Consider the following 20,550-nt stretch of genomic DNA (forward strand, 5'->3'; position numbering starts at 1 on the left):
TCAGCTTCTTAAGGGATTTCCTGGAGTGATTTTCACACTACATTTCATTTGCCTGGTAGAGAGTCTGCAGACGTTGTATTCGTATTTTGACTGCCGCATCAGGCACTGTTGCACATTTAGCAGTTTGAAAATCGCACACAGTCACTAAGTCATGTTTTCCGAGGGTCAGGAGACTGGACAAGGCTTAGTTGAGTCCTCTGACCAGTCTTCTGAGACTGCATTCAAGGTTTCAGCCAGGAGGCGCCTGGGGGGCTCAGTTGGTTAAGCGTCCGACTTCAACTCAGGTCATGTCTCACAGTTCGAGGGTTCGAGCCCCGTGTCAGACTCTGCTGATAGCTCAGAGCCTGGAGCCTGTGTCAGCTTCTCTCTCTCTCTCTCTCTCTCTGCCCCTCCCCTGCTCGCTTTCTGTCTTTCTCAAAAATAAACATTAAAAAAAAAAAGATTTCTGCCGGGCTGTGCTCTTATCCGGGGCCTCCACAGAGGGGCAAATCTGCATCTGAGCTCTTTTAGGTTATTGGCACATTAATTCCCTTGGGGTCAGAGGGCGGAGAGCCGCAGTTTTTCTCTTAATGTCGACTGGAGGCTGTTCTCATTTCTTTGCCGTGTGGACTTCCTCTTCATAGTGCTTACTTCATCAGGTCAGTGAGGCGATCCCTCTGACCTCAGGAAGGACCTAGTCCTTCTCTTGAGGGCTTTTACCTGATTAAGTAAATCAGGTAACCCCATCTCCCAGATCACCTCTCTTCTTATTAACTCAAAGTCAAATGCTCTGGGACCTTAATTACACCTGCAAAATTCCTTCACCTTCATCATGTTCCATGGGTTGAAGCAGGTCACAGGTCCTGCCCATGCTCAACGGGACATTAGTCAGGGCCTGCACACCATGGCTTTGGTGGCATGGGGGCCAGTCTAAGGGTCCAGCTGCCATAGACCTTAGCCCCCATAGTGGTCAGGGTCCAGCCAGAAAAACAACAACCACGCTAGGTATTCTAACAGAAAATATTTAATGTAAGAATTTGGTTAGATAGTTATTAGAGGACGAATAGGTATACAAATGTGAGGAGGGAGGTAACAGAGAGAACAGGTGCAGGAACCAGCTTTGCTTCAAGGCTGGGGGGTGATGGATGGGGGATGGGGTCAGGGTTAGCGGGACCTCTGAGCTTGGAGAAGGGGCTCTGCTTAGCCTCTGAGTAGAGCCCCACGCTGCCCCTGATGAGCCAGGCTCATCGGGGAGGGCCGGCCCAGCCAGGCTCGCATCTCGGAGAAGGGGCTGCATGGCCGGGGCTGGTCCCCGTGAGGTGGTATCACCAGCCTCATCCCAGGAGTCTGCAAGATGCTGGAGACCCGCCCTGCGGTGGCTGCCACAGGGGGGCATTGCTGGGCCCACGTGGCCTGAGGAGCAAACCTTGGGGAGAAGAGTGCTCCCCTCTTTGTGCCTCGTGGCCTCTGTCCAGCCTCGCTCCTGGAAGAGCCTAACAGTCGGAAGCCGGCAGAGGAAAAGGACAACGGCCATGCCCTGCACCCGGCCCCACGAAACAAGCCGGTCAAGGCACACCTGGAACTCAGGGACAATAGCTTAATAAACCATCACACACCTCCCTTAGACACGCCTGCTGAAACCGAGGTCCCGTAGAAGACCCTGCCCTTGGCCTTCTGGTCTAACACTGGCAGTGCCAGGACTTTAGGGGGACATTGAATAACACATCTCTTCCCTCGGCCTGAGTTCTAAGCCAGCCAGGTGAGCATCAGTGGCTCCGAGAACAGGATACAGATCTCGGCTTTGTCACCAACAGTCTTGGCTGTCAAGTGCGCAGCCCAATGTGTTTGCTAACATCCCATGAGCTGGACTTACTGCCCCAAACTGCAGGCCTGCCCTGCGGGTTCATGAGGTCGTGTGCTCTCTGGGTGGGGGATGGTCCCAGGAAAGGCAGAGAAGCATCCAGGAGGAGTGGGGAGGGAGGCCCGGGGGGCTCCTGGTGGGGGCTTCTCCACTGAGGAAGGGGAGGGGCACACAAGGAGCTTTTCAGACCAGCAGCTTTGAAGATATACTTGGTCACAACCTGGCTCTGGCTAGAGATCTAGAAACTCGGATTTTTTTTTCTTAATTAGAAGTACTTTTTAAAAAAAATTGTGGTAGAATATCCATGACATAAAGTTTAAGTGCACACTTCAGTGGCCTGAAACACACTCACACTGTTGTACAACCCTCCCCACCGGGAATCCCCAGTGCGTTTTCATCGTCCCAAACTAAAGCTCTGAGCCCACTGAGTCCCCATCGCCCTCTTCCTTGTAACCTTGAATCTGCTTTCTTTTTTTTTTTTTAATTTTTAAAATTTTATTTTAAGAGAGAGAGAGACAGAGCATGAGCAAGGGAGGGGCAGAGAGAGAGAGAGACATAGAATCCGAAGCAGGCTCCAGGCTCTAGCTGTCAGCACAGAGCCCGACACAGGGCTCAAACCCACGAACCATGAGATTGTGACCTGAGCCAAAGTCAAACGCTCAACCGACTGAGCCACCCAGGCGTCCCTGAATCTGCTTTCTGTCTCTAGGAATTTGACCCTCCAGGGACCTTACCTGGTGGGATCATAATACACCTGTCACTCTGTGTCTGGCTTGTTTCACGAGTGCACTGACCTTGAGGTCCAACCGGCTATAGCAGGTGTCAGCATGTCCTTCCTTTCTAAGGTGGACTCGTATTCCATCCCGTGGATGGACCACATTTGTTTACCTGCCAATGGACATGAGTGGCTTCCACCTTTCGGAGGCGGTAACTGCCACGCAGACGTTATGAACGTGGACGTACAGATATGCGGTCAGAGCCTCTGCCTTTGATTCTCTCGGGTGTATACGCAGAAGAACTGTTAGATCCTCAGTAGCTCTCTGTGCATTAGAAACACAGACGTTAATGGGGATGGGACAGGGGTCCCGGGGTAGGGCAGGAGCCCCCGAAGAGCACATCACTCAGTCTGGAAGCCTCCTCGGGCCTGCGAGTGGAGAGTGGGCTCATCAAGTCAAGGAGCCCCACACCCCTCACCTCCAGGCACGGGGCGCTGAGCCCCTCCCTGAAGAGTATGGGCCGTGGCTGACGCTGCATCGGTCCCACAGCTGGGACTGGTCGCCAGAGCCCAGGGGGATGCTGAAGCCTCCCCGCCTGCCCTGCTCTGTTACTTCTGTGCTTTGTGGTTAGCACACCGGAGCCGTTGGCCTGGGTTGCATGTGCGGCATCAGGGACAAACTGCACATGGAGACTGGGAGGACTTTTCTGGTCTCAGGACCCTCTCGGGGCCAGAAAAGACAGGAAGCCAGTGGAGGCCTGATGGTTCCTGAGGCTTAACAGCTGTTAAGACCCAGGCCCGTCTCCTACAGGGTTAAATGTCCTCTAGGGCATCACCCACACGGTGGGATTCAGCCCGGGGACAGGCTGTGGGGCAAACATTCTGGAGCAGATGGAAGGGATTAAAAGAACAGTCTGGCATGGGGGTCCTGGTACCTGCTGAACCTCGGGTGAGGAGGATGCTCCCAGATCACCGAGTATCTCAGAGACAGCGTCGTTATGTCCTTCTACCCGGGGGCGGGACCGTCACTGTGTCCGAGGCCAGCTGGACCTCCTTTCCTCGCTTAGCGGGCATCACGCATCAAGGGTGCCCCCCGGGAGTGTCCCTTGGTCACCATCATGGAAACACGGAAGACAGGAGCAGACGAATGCCAGAATGTGTTCCTCTTCCCCTGAACACACAAGACTTGTCAACGTGTGGCTCCCACCAAGGGTCAGAGACTCGAAGAAAACCGTCTCGTAGAAACATAACGAAAGCCACATACAGAAATTCAAATGTCCTAATAGCTCCTTTACTGTAAGAGTAATGCAAAGGTAAAAGGAAACAGGTGAAATAAGTTTTAATAATATATTTGACTTACCAATACATCCACAATTTGATCATTTCAATGTGTAATCAATATAAAAATGATTGAGCTATTTTACATTCTTTTTTTTTTTAGTACGAGTATTTGAAATCTGGGCATCCTTTATTCGTGGCGCACCTCAATTCAGACTAGCCACATTTCAATATTTACCAGGGAGTAAGGGAGAGACCGAGACCCGATGAGCCACGTTTCGTGTGTGCTATAGTCACATGTGGGTTGTGGCACTGTTGTGGTTAGAGCAGCTCTAAAAGACCCACGGATAACCTATCAGTGAGCATTTATTGAACGACTACCACGACGTGTATTAAATCACTTAATCCTCATACACTCTGAGGTAGGTGCTGCCTACTAAGGAACACAGGTGCATCTTGGATCTGCGGACCTTTCTTCTGTCTTTAAAAAGCCCACATGGGGCGCCTGGGTGGCTTAGTGGTTAAGCGTCCGACTTTCGCTTAGGTCATGATCTCGCGGTTCGTGGGTTCGAGCCCCGCGTCGGGCTCTGTGCTGACTGTCAGCTCAGAGCCCGGAGCCTGTTTCGGAGTCTGTGACTCCCTCTCTGACCCTCCCCTGCTCACGCTGTCTCTCTCTCTCTCTCTCTCTCTCTCCTAGAAATAAATAAAACATTAAAAAAAAAAAAAAAGCCCACGGTGTAGCATCTTCTGTCCCTGATGCTGCTCCCATCGTCATGGGACCTTCTTTCACTCTGATTTCTGCGGAGTCCCTTTTAGGAGGACCCCGTGGTGACATCTGGTCGATCCAGATCATCCAGGATCATCTCCCCACTGCAAGGTTCTCAGCCGAATCACATCTGCTAAGACTTTTTGTCACATAACGTCACAGCTATAGGTTCTGGGCTCAGGGTTTGGATATCTTGGGGGGATGCTGTGCAGCCTGCGTGGAGGGAAGGGACTCTCTTTTCATAATCACGGCAGGAAGGCGCGGAGCCGAGGCCACAGACTTTCTACTTCCACTTCTCACCATCTGTGCCACCAGCGCGCCTTGCTCCGGCAAGGGTCCCCCGCCTTTGCTCCAACCGTCCTCAAGCCCTGGCCGCTGGGGGAAGTGTGGCCCTGGTGGCTCGCCGCGGTGTGGGACTCTGCTGGGATTGATCTGTGTCCTTCCCGCAAGGGAGCTGGAGAGTCGCGAGGAGTCCTTATTTCCTGCTTTTTGCTTCTCATTTTGGGCGAGAAGAGGGAGGAGGCTGGCCAGCATCATTGACCAGAAGAGGCACCTCTGACCTCCTGGAAGGGACCTCAGAGGTCATCCAGACTGCCACCCCCGCCCTGCCCTGCCACCACCCAGCTCCACTGTGTCCTAGCCAACGCTGACATTCAACTCGCAAGCAAGTCATTTCCCTTCTAACAAAGATCTTTCCAATAAACCCACTAAAGTCCTGTAGTAGCAAGTAATAGAAACCGACTTGAATGGACTTTTGCAAGAAAACAAAACAAAACAATAAAAGGTGGCCAGGGAACCTCTCCTTGGGGAGATCTGATGTCCTGCTTTTCCTGACAACTTGGGGATTCCTTCCCTAGAAAAGGGAAACTGTGTGCCTCTGACTCCTCAAGCCCCACCTACCATAGCTACTGGACCCCCCGGGAGGCATGGAGAGTCACAGACCTGTGGCGGCAGTGAGGCAGGTGCTGGGCAGGAGCATGATCACGATGACGAGAGCCTGGCCAGGGTGCCTAATGACTGAGCAGGACCGCAGGGCATTAGGCGGACCTTCAGTGTTGTTCTGCGGTGCGTGTGTCTCTGGGCGGGAGGGGTGCTGGGGGTGGAGGAGAACGTCCCTGGAAGAAGGGATCACAGGCCCCTCCTGGAAGTGTGCCTGGAATGGTCATTCTCGTCGGTGGCCAGGGATCAGTGCTCAGCACAGAAACGGAAGGAACCACAGATGTGTTGCTGATTGGCCGCAGCTCCCTTGACCTTGATCTTGCTCTCAGGGACCCAATCTTCTCTCCACCCTTATTTCCACTAACTCCCCACCTCTGCCCCATGCTCCATCCAGATCTGGCCAGGGATGTTTCCCAAAGCATCCTGTAATTCCCCGTCTGTTTGTACCGGTGCCTTCACACGCAGTGTGTTTATTTCACTTCATGCTGCCTCCAAACCCCTTCCCACCACGCCCCTCCCTGGAGCCCCCCGGCTCGGTGGGCTGCCTCTCTTCTTTCATCTCTCCTTTCATTCCAGCTCTCTGCTTTGTGCATCTGTGTGTTTGGTCCTGCGTGGCCAGACTGCCTGGGAATGAGGGCTGCTGTTTGCCTTCTCGTCCCCATTTCCCCCCAGCACAGTGCCTTACTTGTGGTAGAATCAAATGGATCTTTGTTGAATTGAACTGAAGTGGAAAAAGATTGCCTAACCTATTTTCTCTGTGTCACTCATGGCAAACAGTCCCATGAGGGTCTCTTCTAGTCAAGAAGGTATTTTTTGGCTACCATCTTCTGACTCTTCACTCCTGCCCTTTGAAGCTTAGATTGATTTAAAGCCTTTCGCCTTAAGTGCTTAAGCACACTTACCGAAGTGAGCCCCTGGCTTCGTCTATGCCTGCTCACCCAGGGCGATTTACATTTTTCCTGCACATTTACAAACATATTAGGACAGTTTCTAAGCAGAGTTATGTTGTGGTTTCCTCTCATCTTCCTAGCATGATTTGCATATTAAAAGAAGAACTTGGGGAAGGTAGTAACCAGGAAGAAATCAGTGGAATTTCTAGCGTGGAGGAGTTGGGCCCCAGGAAGATGTGACAGGAGGCTCTTCTCGGAAAGAACTCAAGCAGCACAAGCCCATAGCCTTCCACTTCCCCTGCTCTGTGGCCTGTGCGCCCACTTCTCCCTGCCCATCCCGCTTCTGCAAGGTTTCCTCCATGCACAGCCGGGCTCCACAAGGCTTGGACTTGGAGAAGTGAAAGTGCCTGACGAGGAGTTAAAGGGACATAAGGCTGGAGGCATCATGAGAAGGGGGAAATTACCGCTGAGGCTCAGACCTGGTGTCCTGTACGGAGATCCGGTTTTCCTGAAAAGTTGGCACCAGACTCGAGCTCTTCTTTGTAAAGTGCCCCGGCCCAACCCTGGGGCTTCTTAGAGGACAAGGTAGCTGTCATGGAAGTCCCATCCGCCTCCTTTCCTTGCACCTCCAGTGGCAGTGAGGACAGACGGTGGGGAGGGGTATGCCCTGGGCTGGCTGCACAGAGACCCCAAAACCAGCACAGCCAGAGTCCGTGCAGAAAGGTTCCTAGCAAGCTTTTGAGGAGCTACGATCAGGTGGGGCGCTTTCCAGATCTTTCCATGAAGGGGGAGTCAGGGGCTCGCTCACCCTCCGCACCTGCCATTCCCATGTGGGACCACCCTGTCGGCCAGGAGGCAGTTAGCAGCCAGTCTTGTCCTGACCCTCATCTCCGCTGGAGCCCCCTGTGATGGGAAGCTTACCGTGTCCTTAAAGTCACATTGCCGCTGTCTATAAATGTCTGTCTGATGCGACAATTGTCTGGCTGAGACTTGGCTCTACATCAGCTGGAGGGGGGGCTCCACCTCGTAGAGCTCAGGCTTCGGTGCCCGTCTGTGCAGTGGCATTTCCCAGATCTGGAGGCCAGGTGGCCCCAGGGGCTCTTCCCGCCTGGTCCTCCCTCTCATCCCGGCGCCCGGTGACAAGCATCTGTGTCTGGGTGCACCTGCCTGTTCCCAGCCATGACCCCCACGCACCCAGGCCTCCCCACCAGCTGGAGCCCAGGCCTGCCGGGGGCATCCTACAGGGACACTGAGTCTTTCCCCACTCCTGGAGACAGAGAGCGCTATGCCAGAACCGACTTCCGACAGAATACCCTTCTGTCACTGAGCAGAGTGCACCCGCTAACCTCTCGTCTTCCGCTGCTGCCTGTGACACGGTGGGGAGCGCCAGGGGCCGGGCTCAGCCTCGCTTGGTATCTCCCATCCTCCGCCACCACCAAGACGGGTGCTGTGTCACCTGTGTCACCATCAGTCTTCTTCCCACTGGCCTCCCGCCTGGGCTCCGGCCCCCTGGACTCTGGATCCTGAGGGCCACTCCCACGTCCTCCGCTGCTCTCCTGCCCAGTACCTTCTGGGCAAGGAACCCGCCCTGCAGGGGGCTGGGGGGGGACGGTCTTCAAGTAAGAGGGCCTGACTGAAGGTCGTATGGGGAAATCAGGGAGGTTGGACTCTTTCATTTTATCTCACTTCTTCATGGAAAAATACAGGTGAATGTGGTAAAAACATCAAAAAAGAATTTTTTTAAAGAGCAAAGAAGGGACGCCTGGGTGGCTCAGTTGGTTAAGCGTCTGGCTTTGGCTCAAGTCATGATCTCACTGCTCGTGAGTTCGAGCCCCGCGTGGGGCTCTGTGCCGACAGCTCAGAGCCTGGAGCCTGCTTCGGATTCTGTGTCTTCCTCTCTCTCTGCCCCTCCCCCACTCACACTCTGTCTCTCTCTCTCTCTCAAATATAAAGAAACATTAAAAAAAAATTAAAGAAGGAAGAAGCATGTTGTGAAAACAGTTTCTTCCCTGTCCTAGCCTGTGGCTTGCCCAGTCTGCCGTATACTCCTGTACACAGGAGCTCATTCCTGACGGTACGTATTTCTGGACCTACCTCTGGTTTTCTCATGGCCATGGTAGATTTCATTATATGGCTGGACCATAATTGATTTTACCAGTTCCCCATTGATAAACGCTTTAATTGGGGAACCCCGGGTGGCTCAGTTGGTTTAACGTCTGACTCTTGATTTCGGCTCCAGTCATGATCTCACAAGTTTGTGACATCAAGCCCCACATCAGGCTCTTTGCTGACAGTGCAGAGCCTGCTTGGGATTCTCTCTCTCTGCATCTATCTCTCCCTCCCTCGCTCACACTCTCTCCCTCAAAATAAATAAATAAACTTAAAATATTTTAAATAAATACTTTAATTTTTTTTTTACTTTGGCTGTTATGAACTTTCTCTCTCTCTAGATCTCTCATGTCTTACACATTCTACCTCCTTAGGGCATCACCATACCCCACTGGGGCTGGGGATTGGCCTGGGCACTGAAGGAGGAGGGGGGCAGGATGGATCTGGCTTAGGTCTCCCCATCCCTGGATTCTCCTGGGGTCTGGACCTGGAGCTAGAGGTGGGTCAGCCTGGACCAGGGCGGGATGTCACATGTGAGAAGGATAAGACAGCTAAGTGGTTGAAATTACTCCAGGTGGAACCAAACAAGTCAAGGTTGGAGAAACCCTCTGTACAGTAGGGTCAGGGAGAGAGGGAAAGAGAGGAGAGGGGAATGGTGAAGAGAAGAGGCAGGGGAGAGGAAGGAGGGGAGGAGGGGGAGCAGAGAGGAAAGCAGACCCCGGCCCTGGCCTCTCTCACATGAAGGTCTGGGGGGCGGGACAGCTGAGCAGGTGCTGTCCAGCAGAGTCTGTCCCCAGGAGGAGGACTGGGGGAGGGATGGGGCAGAGGGAGAACACTAGCCGATGCGGTGAGTGCTCCAAGACGACCCTGTTCTCGTGTCTCACAGTCTGGCTGTACCTCCGAGCCTTGCCAGACCCCGTGTTTGAGGGAGACCCCCTGACTCTGCGATGTCACGGATGGAAGAACACGGCCCTGTGCCGGGTGAAGTTCTACAAAAATGGAAAATTACTGGAAAAGCCCGGGACCAGATGGTCCCTGTCCGTGGGGACAGCTACACTGGAGAGCAGCGGCCACTATAGCTGCTCTGGGAAGATGGGCTACATCCCACACCTGGGCACACAAACTTCAGAGATGGTCATGGTTCAAGTCCAATGTGAGTCACCAGCTCAGGGGGGTCGGGGGTGGGGCTGGGGTGCTGCTCAGGGATCTGGTCTCTAGAGGTCAGCAGGCACCCATCCCTCTGGCGGACTTGATGCTGGGCGACCACAGGGCCTTGGAAAGCCCATCCTGCTGTCCAAGTGCCTCCGGAGCCCAGGGAAAGAGGGGGATGCCCTGGGCCAGACCCTTCCCCTCTGGGGACCAGCTGACCCTAAGGCCCCCTGGCTCTGGCTCAGGGTTCCAGAGAGGCTCTGGCAGGTGTGGGTCGCAGCTGGGAGGCGGGTCCTGGGACACAATGACAGTATCCCCCACGGCGCGTGGAGCTGTGAGCTGGGATGTGCCCTGGCTTAGACCGTGGCCTCTGGGGACTCACGGTTCAGCAGGCCCCCCTGAGCCTGGGCCCGCATCTCCCCAGAGCTGTTCCCGCCTCCTGTGCTGAGCGCTGTCCCCTCCCCCGAGCTCTGTGAGGGAAGCCCGCTGACCCTGAGATACCAGACGAAGCTGCACTCCCAGAAGTCGGCCTCAAGGCTCCTCTTCTCCTTCCACAGAGATGAGAGCACCTTGCAGGACCAGGGCCCCCACACAGAGCTCTGCCTCCCAGGAGCCCAGGAGGGAGACTCTGGGCTTTACTGGTGCTGGGCCACCTCTGAGGGTGGTGTGGCCCAGAAGCAGAGCCCCCAGCTGGAGGTCAGGGTGCAGGGTGAGTGGCAGAGGCCTGTCTGCAGAGAGGTACACTCCGGCAACAGGGGAGAAGGAAATGCAGCCGGCTCCATGGAGGAGGATGGGGAGAAGGAGCCGAGTCAGGCACCTGTGGGCGGGGTCAGGAGCACCTGCACACAGGGCCCCTAGCCCGCCTCTCTCCTCTTGCTTCCCCAGTGCTGCCTTTGTGGGGCTCTCCCTCTCCCTGTAATAGAGGCTCTGCTGTCATCACAAAGCACCCAGGTAGTGTGGGGGGAGGGGAGGGGGGAGGCTTCAACAATGAAAAGTTATGTCCTCACTGTCCCGGAGGCTGGAAGTGGACTGTCTAGATGGTAGCAAATTAGCGATGTTAACTCATTCTGGGCTCTCATCTTTAGGCTTGGGGGGAGTGGAGGGATGGACAGAGCGGGGAGATTCTCTTCTATCTCTTCTTCTTAGGCTGCTCATGACGCCACGAGGGCCCCACCTCATGACTTCCCAAAGGCTGCATCTGCAAAGACCATCTCATCAGGGGGTGGGGCTTCAGCACACGAATTCCGGGGGGACATGGACTTTCAGTACTCGGCACACCCCGTGGCCGGTCTTGTCTGCAGGGGAGGAGCCTCCCCCTGGACCCCGGTGAGAGCGGCTCGGAGACCCCGGATCCCAGTGCCAGCTCTGCAAAGCCACCAGGACTCCCCTCGTACTGCACTGTGTCCGTGTCACCTGCCCCACCTGGGAACCCCTCACCCAGTAACAGAGGACATGGGGTAAGGCCTGTCCACCCCAGTCTCACCGCCTTCTTTCTTCCCAGAGGATGCTGGGAGATGTCCCTCTTCCCCACTCAGGGCCAGGCTCCCCCTGTCCCCTGCTCCCATGCGAGCGGCATGGCCAGCTCACAGAGGGGCTCAGAGGCCGTGGGCACACGCTGTCCCTTCATTCCTCCCTGGAGCTGCTGTCACAAGCAACAGGCAGCCATCAGGGGTTCGGTCGTGCCTGGACAGATGCACTTTGTAAGGTAGGCCCATTTCTTCTTGCCTCCACATCCCCTTGTTTGAAAATGAATTTAACATGTTGTGTCGTGAAGAATTAACTTCACCCAAGGGGAGGTCTGGGCTTTGCCAGGGTCCGCTGGGCGGATCTTTCAGGATGCCGTGTCCCACAGGGGTGTCTCTGTTTGCATGGGGACCTCGGCCCCCAGACAGTCTAACAGGGTGGTTTACGGTGAGTGCTTCGGGCCATGCGGCCTCACTCCTACTGCCAGAGGGACTGGGCACTGAAGGTGTGAGCCCAGCCTTCAGACAGGCCGGAGCTAACAGTCAGCCACGTGGGCTGCCATCGTCAGGCTCCAGTGGCACCAGAGCTTTTCTGTGTATGTTGTCATGTTGGTATTGGAGCATAACTAGGGGACAGGACATGTTTGGTACTTTTCCTGGGCCTGTGTCCTGCAGCCCGAGGCCAACTTTGATCAGGTAGCCTTTCCCTGTAATACAGCACAGCAGTCAACATAAAAAGCTTTCAGTGCAGGGCGCCTGCGGGGCTCAGGTTATGATCTCGCGGTTCATGGGATCGAGCCCTGTGTCGGGCTCTGTGCTGACAGCCAACTCCGAGCCTGGAGTCTGTTTTTGGATTCTGTGTCTCCCTCTCTCTCTGCCCCTGCCCTGCTCATGCTCTGTCTCCACTTCTCAAAAAATAAACACTAAAAAAAAAAATTTTTTTTTTAAAGCCTTCGGTGTGTTCCGTGAGTCCTTCTAGCAAATTACTAAAACTGAGGTGGTTCCGGGGACTCCTGAATTGTGCAGCTGGTGTCGGAGGTGAGGGTCTGGTGTGGGCCGTGTTCTCTCCCGGCAGCGGGGCTAACCTCTTGCACACAGTTTACAAAGAGAACACGAGATAAGACACCAATCGGTGACGAAAATCAGATTAGGACATAAGCTGGAGCCAGAAGGGAGGTCACCATCCAAGTGGCATCGTTTGTGCTCTGTCCCTGCTAAGGCAGAGCCACGAGGGTGGGTCTCCCCCTGACAGCAAAGTCTGGGAGGCGGTGAGGCCTCTGCTCAATCACAGGACTGCTCAGGAAACGGCCCGGCCCGTGCATCTTTCCGCCTCCCCCCACGGGCTGTGGGTGGCGCAGCAAAGTGCCTGAGAAGGGGGCACGGCCCCTGTGGCATGTCGTTTGCGTCTCTGCTTTCTGATCACCCGCCTAGCGTGGTTTGTGATTCTCCAGGGGTCAAACTCCCCAGCCCCCGACTTGGATGACCTCTGTCGGAGCAAGCCAGGGTCGCTTATGGGAGCACACAGGTGTTCTCTGATTCGTTTACAGCCACAGAATCAGAAACAAACACTATTTTAAAGAATTTCAAGTATAGCAGGGGATGGTTTTTTAAAAGGAAGCTCACCCTCCTGCCAAGAAATCTTTTCATAAGCCTGTAATGTAAATGGGGGGGCCTGGAATTCTATCTACTGTGATGCCTCGATGCCTCATTTCTTAGCCCCCGGCAAGCCCGGAGCCCCCACGGAACCCTTGGGACCCCAGGGCACTGCCGTCGGGTTTATGCTGAGAGGGGCTACAGCCCCCAGCATCCACCAGGAAAGTCCATTTATGTTTCACAAACTGGGTTTCTTGTAATATTTCCTTTGAGGAAAGGGTTGTGTGGATGTTTTCTGAAGTTCAGAAACCACTCTTCTAAAGAGGACTGGACCGCACGGGCTTCGGGTAACACGGCACCAGGCGAGCTTCCGAAAGGTGTCGAGTTAGGCAGAGACCCCTGACCCGCACGCCCCACACGCCGCTTCCAATGCCGCCCGAGTGGACACCCTAGTGCCAGGCACAGGCCCTGCGGGCATCCTCCCCGCCTCTCCTTCCCCCTCCCCCAGAGCGGCCTGGTGGCTGCCTCTAAACCCTCCACTTCTCCTTCTGACCCTCCATTTCCTCTCCTGGGACACTGGGGGGATCCCCGACGCCTTCCCCCGTCCTTCGCCATTTCCACAGATGGGGAGAAAACGCCTCACCGTTGCTGCTTTGTTATCAGGCCACTGCCCCCTCGGAGGAGGGAAACCTCTCTCAGTTCCAGGCGGCCTAAGCCCCAAGCCGCCCTCTGTGTTCCAGGCCAGGACCCCAGATACCCCTCTCTTGCCCAGGAAGAAAGATTTGACCCAGACAGCAGAGCGGTACCATAGGGTGTCATAGTCTTCCCTGGCGAGAGTGTTTTGTATCGGATAATGAAGATCTGCCGTGTTTCTCAAAAGTGGTGTGTGTGTGTGTGTGTGTGTGTGTGTGTGTGTGAGTAGGTATGCATGTGGGACTATGTGTGCATGTGGGAGTACATGTGCGTGTGCGAGTACGTATGCGTGTGTGTGTGTGCATGTGTGTGCAAGTACGTGTGCATGTGAGAGTACATGTGCATGTGTGTGTGTGTGCGCGTGTGCATGTGTGTTTGCCCATGTGGCTGGGTGGGGAGGGGGGGACTAGGTAGCACTGGAAGGAGAAAATGAGCTTGCTTTCTGAATCCCAAGTTAGTAAATCGATACTTAGGGGATCCGAGCTGAGATCTGCAAATTCTCCCCAAAGAAGCAAATGATCAGATGGAAGCGTCTCCCTTGTTAGAAGAACCAGATGGGGTGGTCGTGGTCTTTGCCAGCAGAGCCGCAGAGGTGAACCCCGGTGGTGGCTTCGGGCTTCTGGCTGGGGCTCATACAGCCCACAGGCTGCAGCTGGCGGAGTGTGCACCGTGGAGAGGGGCGCAGCGGGTTGTGGCCAAGTTGTTGACTCACAGGCCATCTCCTCTCCCAGAACGCCATGCTCCCCGGCAGCCCTTGGTCGCTAACTCCTCATAGTGACCGGGCGTGGGGGAGACGTCGGGCCCCGGCTGCTGCTGGTGGCTTTGGTCGGAGAGCTCCACTGAGTGGGCTTCAAGCTGCCATCCCGGTCGTTCCTTTCTGCAGCTTCGTCTTGACGTTACCACTTGCTGCCGGTATTGTTTGCATGTGGTTCATTGCTCATGTCCCTCCCACCCCCCTCACCCCCCCGCCGGCCCAGGCCCTGTGTGATGTTGTAGCTGCTGCGTCTCCCCCCTCATTCTGCCTCCCGCATCCAGAGCGGCGCCCGTGCTTACCCAGAGCTTTGTAAATATTTGTAGGATGGATGCACAATTCTATACATCTGTTAATGACGAAGGCGCCTCTGATAAAATGAGGTAGCATCCCAGATTCCAATAAACTCTGGGACATTGACGAGCTGGACTTCGGAGCCTGCTCTGTGAGTGTGGGGTCTGATGGGTGCTGAAGTCAGTGAGAAAAATACCCTCGGAGGCCCATCTGCCTGGACTGCTGGCCACGGCCTTCCACTGGCCTCCGGACCCTTCCGGCTCTTTGAGTGCCTCCAGCCTCCATTACAATTCACAGTAAAAAGCGAGTGCAAACGCAAAGTGATAATTCCACCAAACCAATTCTGTCCCGTGGGTTTTCCGTGCACTGGGACAGCAGCAGATATAGTTCTGTTACATCCCAAGTTAGTCCAGTCGAGTCAAGTGCGGCCAGCAAGACACCCGGTGACCTGGGTGCGGGACTCTGCTTTGCCCCGTGTGGCCTCGGAGAAAAGCCGCTCTAACACCTGGACCTCTGGTCTTTGTGTTTGCTTTTTCTGGTTTTAACTGTAAACTAAGGGGTAGGACGAGACCAATAGATTCTAAACTTTCTTTCTTTTGACAACAGTGCCCTATTTTCCAACAGCTTCTATTTCAGCAGCACCTCCCCCCACCCCCCACCCCCGCCGCCATATCTAAGGATAAAAGCAGACATGGGACGTGTCAGGTAGATGCTCCCAGGCCTCGCACCTGCTTCCCTGCATGATCCAGGCTCCCAAGTTGCCAGGGGACCCCAGGAGGACACACCGAAAGCCCCAGAGACCCTCTTTCGTTCTAGGAAGTCCAGCCCTAGAAGGCGGCATCTCAGAGCCCTACTCAAGGGGAGAGAAAAGTTTTGTGACAGAAGACAGAGATTTATGGCTGGGAACTTCCTCTCTGTTTTGGTGAAACAGAGGAGCAGGCAGAACGAGGTGTTCTCGGATTTTAGCCTGGGGCAGCAGGTGGATTTGCAGCCCCTCCCCCCAGCCCCCACCTGATTCCCGGGTCTGGAATGGGGCCAAAGGAACGGGTGTGGTGACCAGCCCTCCGAGTGACTACGTGTAACTGCTGCACATGCTCCGATCCCTGCATCCTGAGCTCGATAGCACTTGAGAGAAGTCGAGGGAAGGGGGTCTGTGGGGGTCACTCTGGGAGCTGGGTACCCAGAAGGGGCAAGGGGTGAGTTGCTGGGCAGTGTCTACAGGGGCTCAGCGAGTGTGCTGGGCTGACCTGCTGCAGGGATGGGGGCGCTAACTCCCAGCTGGGCCGGGCGTCCGGCAGCAGTGCCACCCCCCACCCCCCACCCGACCGCGGCTGCTGCCAGTGAATGTTCTGGAATAAGCCTATTCACGTGTCCAGTATTAGAGAATTCCTGTGTATCCTCCTCAATAGCCACAGGCCCCGGCCAATGACGGAGGGGCTCTGGGCCCTTGAGCTTTCAGAGTCACCAGCCGTCTGTGATAAGCACATCTCACAGGCAGGGACCCCCACGGCCCTCACCTTCGCAGGCCCATTTCCTTCGACATCTCATTTCATTCTACAGCTGCCCGGCAGAGCAGGTGCGGTGAGGACCCCACTCTGCAGATGGAGGAGCCCAGGCAGTGAGGCGTTGCAGGTGTGATCTCTTACCCTGCCTGCTCCACCACCCCCTCCAGAACTTCCGGGCCCTTCATTGGCCAGAAGAGCTAAGGGTGGCCCTCAGCTTTTAAAGCCTAGCTAGCAGGGCACCTGGGTGGCTCAGTCGTTGAGCGTTCGAGTCATGATCTCATGGTTCGTGGGTTCGAGCCCCACATTGGGCTCCGTGCTGACAGTGTGGAGCCTGTTTGGGATTCCCTCTCTCTTTCTCTGCTCCTCCCCTGCCTCTCATAATAAATGAACTTAAAAAAAAATTAAGCTTAGCTGGCTCACCGAGCCTCCTTTAATAAGATTTTGTCTTGTTCTAGAGCAATCACATAGTTTATCTGAGAACCTGGACCCTTCCTAAGAGCAAAAAGGGGCATTATTGATAACCAGCCCGGGACAACAGGCCTAAACTGGGATGGTCCCCAGAAACCTGGACACAGAGTCACCTCATCTATTTCAAACCCCCTCCTTTCTCCCAAAATGCCTGCCTTTGACGCATCCACTCAAACCCTCAGCTTCAGCAGATGATGTTACCTCTACTTTGCAGAGAAAATTAGAAGCACGAGACAGGACTCCCTCCAACTTCTTGCCACCTGCATCTCGGACCTTCTTCTCCTAAAATAGAAGACCAGCTTGCAGCCCAAGGCTGGGTCTTCCTCCTGGGCCCTGCATCTCACCTCCCTCAAGTTTTCTGGGGGCTGCGGGGACCCTGCTGCGCCGACCCTCCCATTTATTTCTTGCTTTCTGCTTGCTTCTCTCCTCGGCATTTAAATATGTTCAACTCTCTCGCATCTTAAAACAGATCGACAGCAGTACAACTTTCTCCCTACCCCACCCCCATCCCCCGGCTCTCCGGGCACCTCCTGGCCATCCTGCGCGTTTCTCTGGCCTGTGACAGTGATCTGGGGAGAGCAGGCCTTATAAACTCCAGGTGCCCACAGGCCCAGGAGCTGCCTCCCACCCCTTCTCCGCTCCCTCTGCTTCAGTCTCTCCGCCTCACCTGGTGGGATCCTGGAGCGATCCATGTGCACCGCATGGTGGCTGTTCTCTCCCACCTCAGGGACCCCGCAAGGGCTGGTCCCTGCAGGGGGCGCTCCTGGCTCCTCTGGGCACATTTCAACTACCTGTGCGCTGTGTCAGGGTTCTCCTGCCCCCCACATGGCCCACTGAATAACCACTTTTAACCCTGACCTTGAAAAAAGAAGGCAAACCAGGCAGGTAGAATAGAATAGACATGAGGCAGGTGGTTTATTTGGGGCTTATCTGCTAATGGCTCCTCCAGAACCAGGGCTTTGCCGTGTGGGTCCCCATCTTTCCAGACCAAAGAAAGCCGAAGAGAGAGAGTCTGATAAACAATCTGACCCTTCGTTACCACCCCTCCCCTCCGTCAGAGCAGGACCGGCTTCTCCCTGGCCCCTCTTTCCTAGGGTTATTATGTCAGGAGAATCAGAGTGGAGGACTCATTTCTCATTAACTTATTTGTCCCTAAAAATCCAGGCAGAAGACACAGGGGATCTACATTTCACTGGCTCAACTACGTTATCATGAACAACAGTATCTTAATCTAGGCTCCTCCTGGAGCAGGGCCTTGGACAAGGACTTGGGTGGAGGAAGTCTTGATGGGGAGGTGACCTAGGGAGCCAACCTGAAAGAATGAGGAACAGGAGCCTGGGAGGGGAGGAAAGCCAACCAAGGGTGTGTCAATGGCGAGTCACTGCTGTGGGCAACTGGGGCTCAACCCTTCTGAAGAACCACAGAGCACAAGTCTTAGCACTGTAGCAGGGAAGGGCAGGTTTATCGGCCAACTCAGCCCTTCTCGGGCTGAGCTGCCTCTGGGGTCTGTACAGGGCCCCCCACACTCCTGGGCTGAGTGCCCCCACCGCTTCCTAGAAAGCTCTGAAGCAGGTGCAGGCGTGGGAGCTGGGAGGCACCTCATGGTGCCGTCCAACAGCAGCGCAGAAATCAGCGGGGCCAGAGGCTGTGGGAAGGGTGCCCAAAGTGTCCGCTACACGCCAGATGTTAGCTGGGAGCCTCCCTGGGCTGTACCACCGCCATGCCCATGAGCCAGGAGTCAGGAGATCAAACGCAGGGCGATGGGGACCTCTCCCCTCGTGGGATTTACAACAGCATCGAAGAGCAGCTTGGATCACTGTTCTGGGACCCCTCAACCAGGGGTGGGGATTCAGGGTGGGAGGTTGGAAAGGGATTTCTTTGGAAACAACTGTTACTTTATGGTGAGTTCCCACAGTTTCCACCTAAAGGACACGGGCCAAGTGACGGGGGTCAAGGAGAGGACTTGGGGAGGTCCCATGGGGGAGGGTCCAAAGCCTGGAAGAGTTGGGCACTGAGATCTGACCCCCTTGAGGCAGGCAGGAGTGCGGTATATGCCGTAGATCCTGACACCACGCCACCGAGGGCCAGCCGTGAGACAGCCTGATGATGGGTCTCTGGTGTCACACAGTGGGGACAGCGGAGGGGTGAGAGGAGGGGACAGAATGTTGGTACGTGGCCAGTGGCTGTGGAGGGACTTTCAGAGGACTGCCCAGAATAGAGAGGCATCTAGCCTGGGTCAAGGGTAGGAGAGATGAAACCAGCAAAACTCTTCAAAAGCCATAAAACCCCTTCTCAAAAGAAGAGACCATCTTAACCATCTGCCAGACCCGCACACAGCAAAGCCACTTAGCCAGATGTCATCACCTCTCCTTCATGTTCACCCTGCTGGAGGAGGGCGGGCAGTAGCTGGGGGAAGGGAGCTCAGGGCAGCAGAGGCGCTGGATAAGCTGGGACTGAGCAGAGAGAGTCTTTCCCGTCCCCCAGTGTAGGCTTCCAACCTGAGACAGACCCAAGCCAGGGGAGGGGGAGCCTGATCTGAATTTAAGTTTGGAATTTTGTATATGTATTACACGGGACAGGAAGTTTTCATTTCTGAACCCAGACCAGAAGCCAAAACCAGACTTCTCATCTGAGCCAGGGGAAGATCACCCTACTGAACACGAGTGAAGGGGCTGGGGGCACGTGGCTGGCTCAGTCGGTGGATCATGTGACTCTTGATCTGGGGGTTGTGAGTCTGAGCCCCACGTTGGGTGTAGACATTACTTAAAAATAAAATCTTAAAACAACACCACCAATGACAGTGAAAGGGTGGTGAGAGACAGAAATGGAGTTGAGTTTGGATCAGAACCCATGAGCCAGAATGAAAATCAGATTTTCAGAGCGCTCGGAAAACTTCTGAGAAGTCCCTTCTCCACATTGGACAGAGAGAGCTTGGGGGGTATGACGATGTGTGTATGTATGTGTGTGCGTGTGTGTGTGTGAGAGAGAGAGAGAAAGAGAATTATCTCTCTCTACTCAATAAGCATGATGTACTGTTTATGCTTGTTTATGGAGACAAGTCTAATCAATCTGATCACAGTTCCTTTTATCGGGTTGCCGTGTTTACTGTAGTGGCCACGAAGGTGCTCCCGGGCTTCCCATCAAGAGAGTTTGTCTTCCCCTGCAGGGGTGCAGTTGACGGACGGCCTGCAACACAGGCTGACGGACCCCTGTTCTTCCTGGGCAGATGCAGCTGTGACTGCACACAGAGTGTGGGACCTGCTTTGCATGGCAGTGGTGGGCTCTCCCTGCCTGACTCTGCCTCCTTCTTTTTTATCTTTTATGGGCTTTTCCCTCCACCCACATGAAACTTCGTTCACACCCAACGCCAGCACCCACTTCTTGGAGACCCCAACGGATAGACTCACACTTTAAACTCTGCACATTATGCATGTGACTTCGCTTTGTTTTATTTTTTTAATGGGACGATTACATAAAGTTTTCATACTCAGACTGAGACCTGATATACATTTTCAAAGAACCCCAATCCCTGAGGTTTGATGCTCCTAAATTGATCTTTCAGAACTCCCCATCTCATTCTCTTAGCAGATCCTACTACCCTTGAGATCATTTCTCCTTGACAGCCTTTTCTGACATTCTGACTTCAAATTTGCGAGATCCCCTTGTCCTAGGCTCCCCAGATGGGTCCGTGGTGAAACTCATCCAGCCCTCAGTTAGTTGTCCAAGGTCACATCTTTAGCCCCTGATCTCTTCGAGGTCATGATCTAAAACTCTTGGCCACTGCTAATCCCTCAGGACTCAGGACAGTGCCTGGGCCACACCTCAAGGCTTGAAATGCCGACCCTTGACGAGAACTAATGTATCTGCCTCCATCATGTCCTTGGTCTTGGGGACATTGCTCTTGCTTCCCGATCACAGCACAGACCCAAAGAATTGAATGTTTTAAAAAACCTTAAGGGTTATCCCATCTGATGCCAGATGGATTGTCAAACATCCAACAATCCAAGGTTTTCCAGTATTAGCTTGACTACCAGGGACGGAGACCCCCTCCCAAGGCCACCACTGTGTCCCTGACTGTCAGGTTTCCTCTAGCTTTG

General features: G+C 54.7%; 1 protein-coding gene and 1 long non-coding RNA gene across 2 annotated transcripts in view; both read left to right on the forward strand.

Moving 5' to 3' along the window:
- LOC120241364 (Fc receptor-like protein 6) overlaps positions 1-10,544 on the forward strand; it is a 34,457-nt gene extending 23,913 nt beyond the window's left edge. The window contains 2 exon segments of the mRNA XM_039246421.1: positions 9,424-9,690; positions 10,111-10,544. Of these exon segments, the coding sequence (XP_039102352.1) occupies positions 9,424-9,690; positions 10,111-10,544 (701 nt within the window).
- A 154-nt stretch (positions 10,545-10,698) lies between these two features.
- Positions 10,699-14,790, forward strand: LOC120241420. The gene is made up of 4 exons (XR_005530880.1): positions 10,699-10,726; positions 10,833-11,143; positions 12,100-12,187; positions 14,513-14,790. It is a non-coding gene; the product is annotated as an uncharacterized LOC120241420 (long non-coding RNA).
- Positions 14,791-20,550: the final 5,760 nt, after the last annotated feature.

This window comes from Hyaena hyaena, unplaced genomic scaffold (genome assembly GCF_003009895.1).
Source record: "Hyaena hyaena isolate Hyena2069 unplaced genomic scaffold, ASM300989v1 scaffold_281, whole genome shotgun sequence".
In the NCBI taxonomy this organism is placed as follows: domain Eukaryota; kingdom Metazoa; phylum Chordata; class Mammalia; order Carnivora; family Hyaenidae; genus Hyaena; species Hyaena hyaena.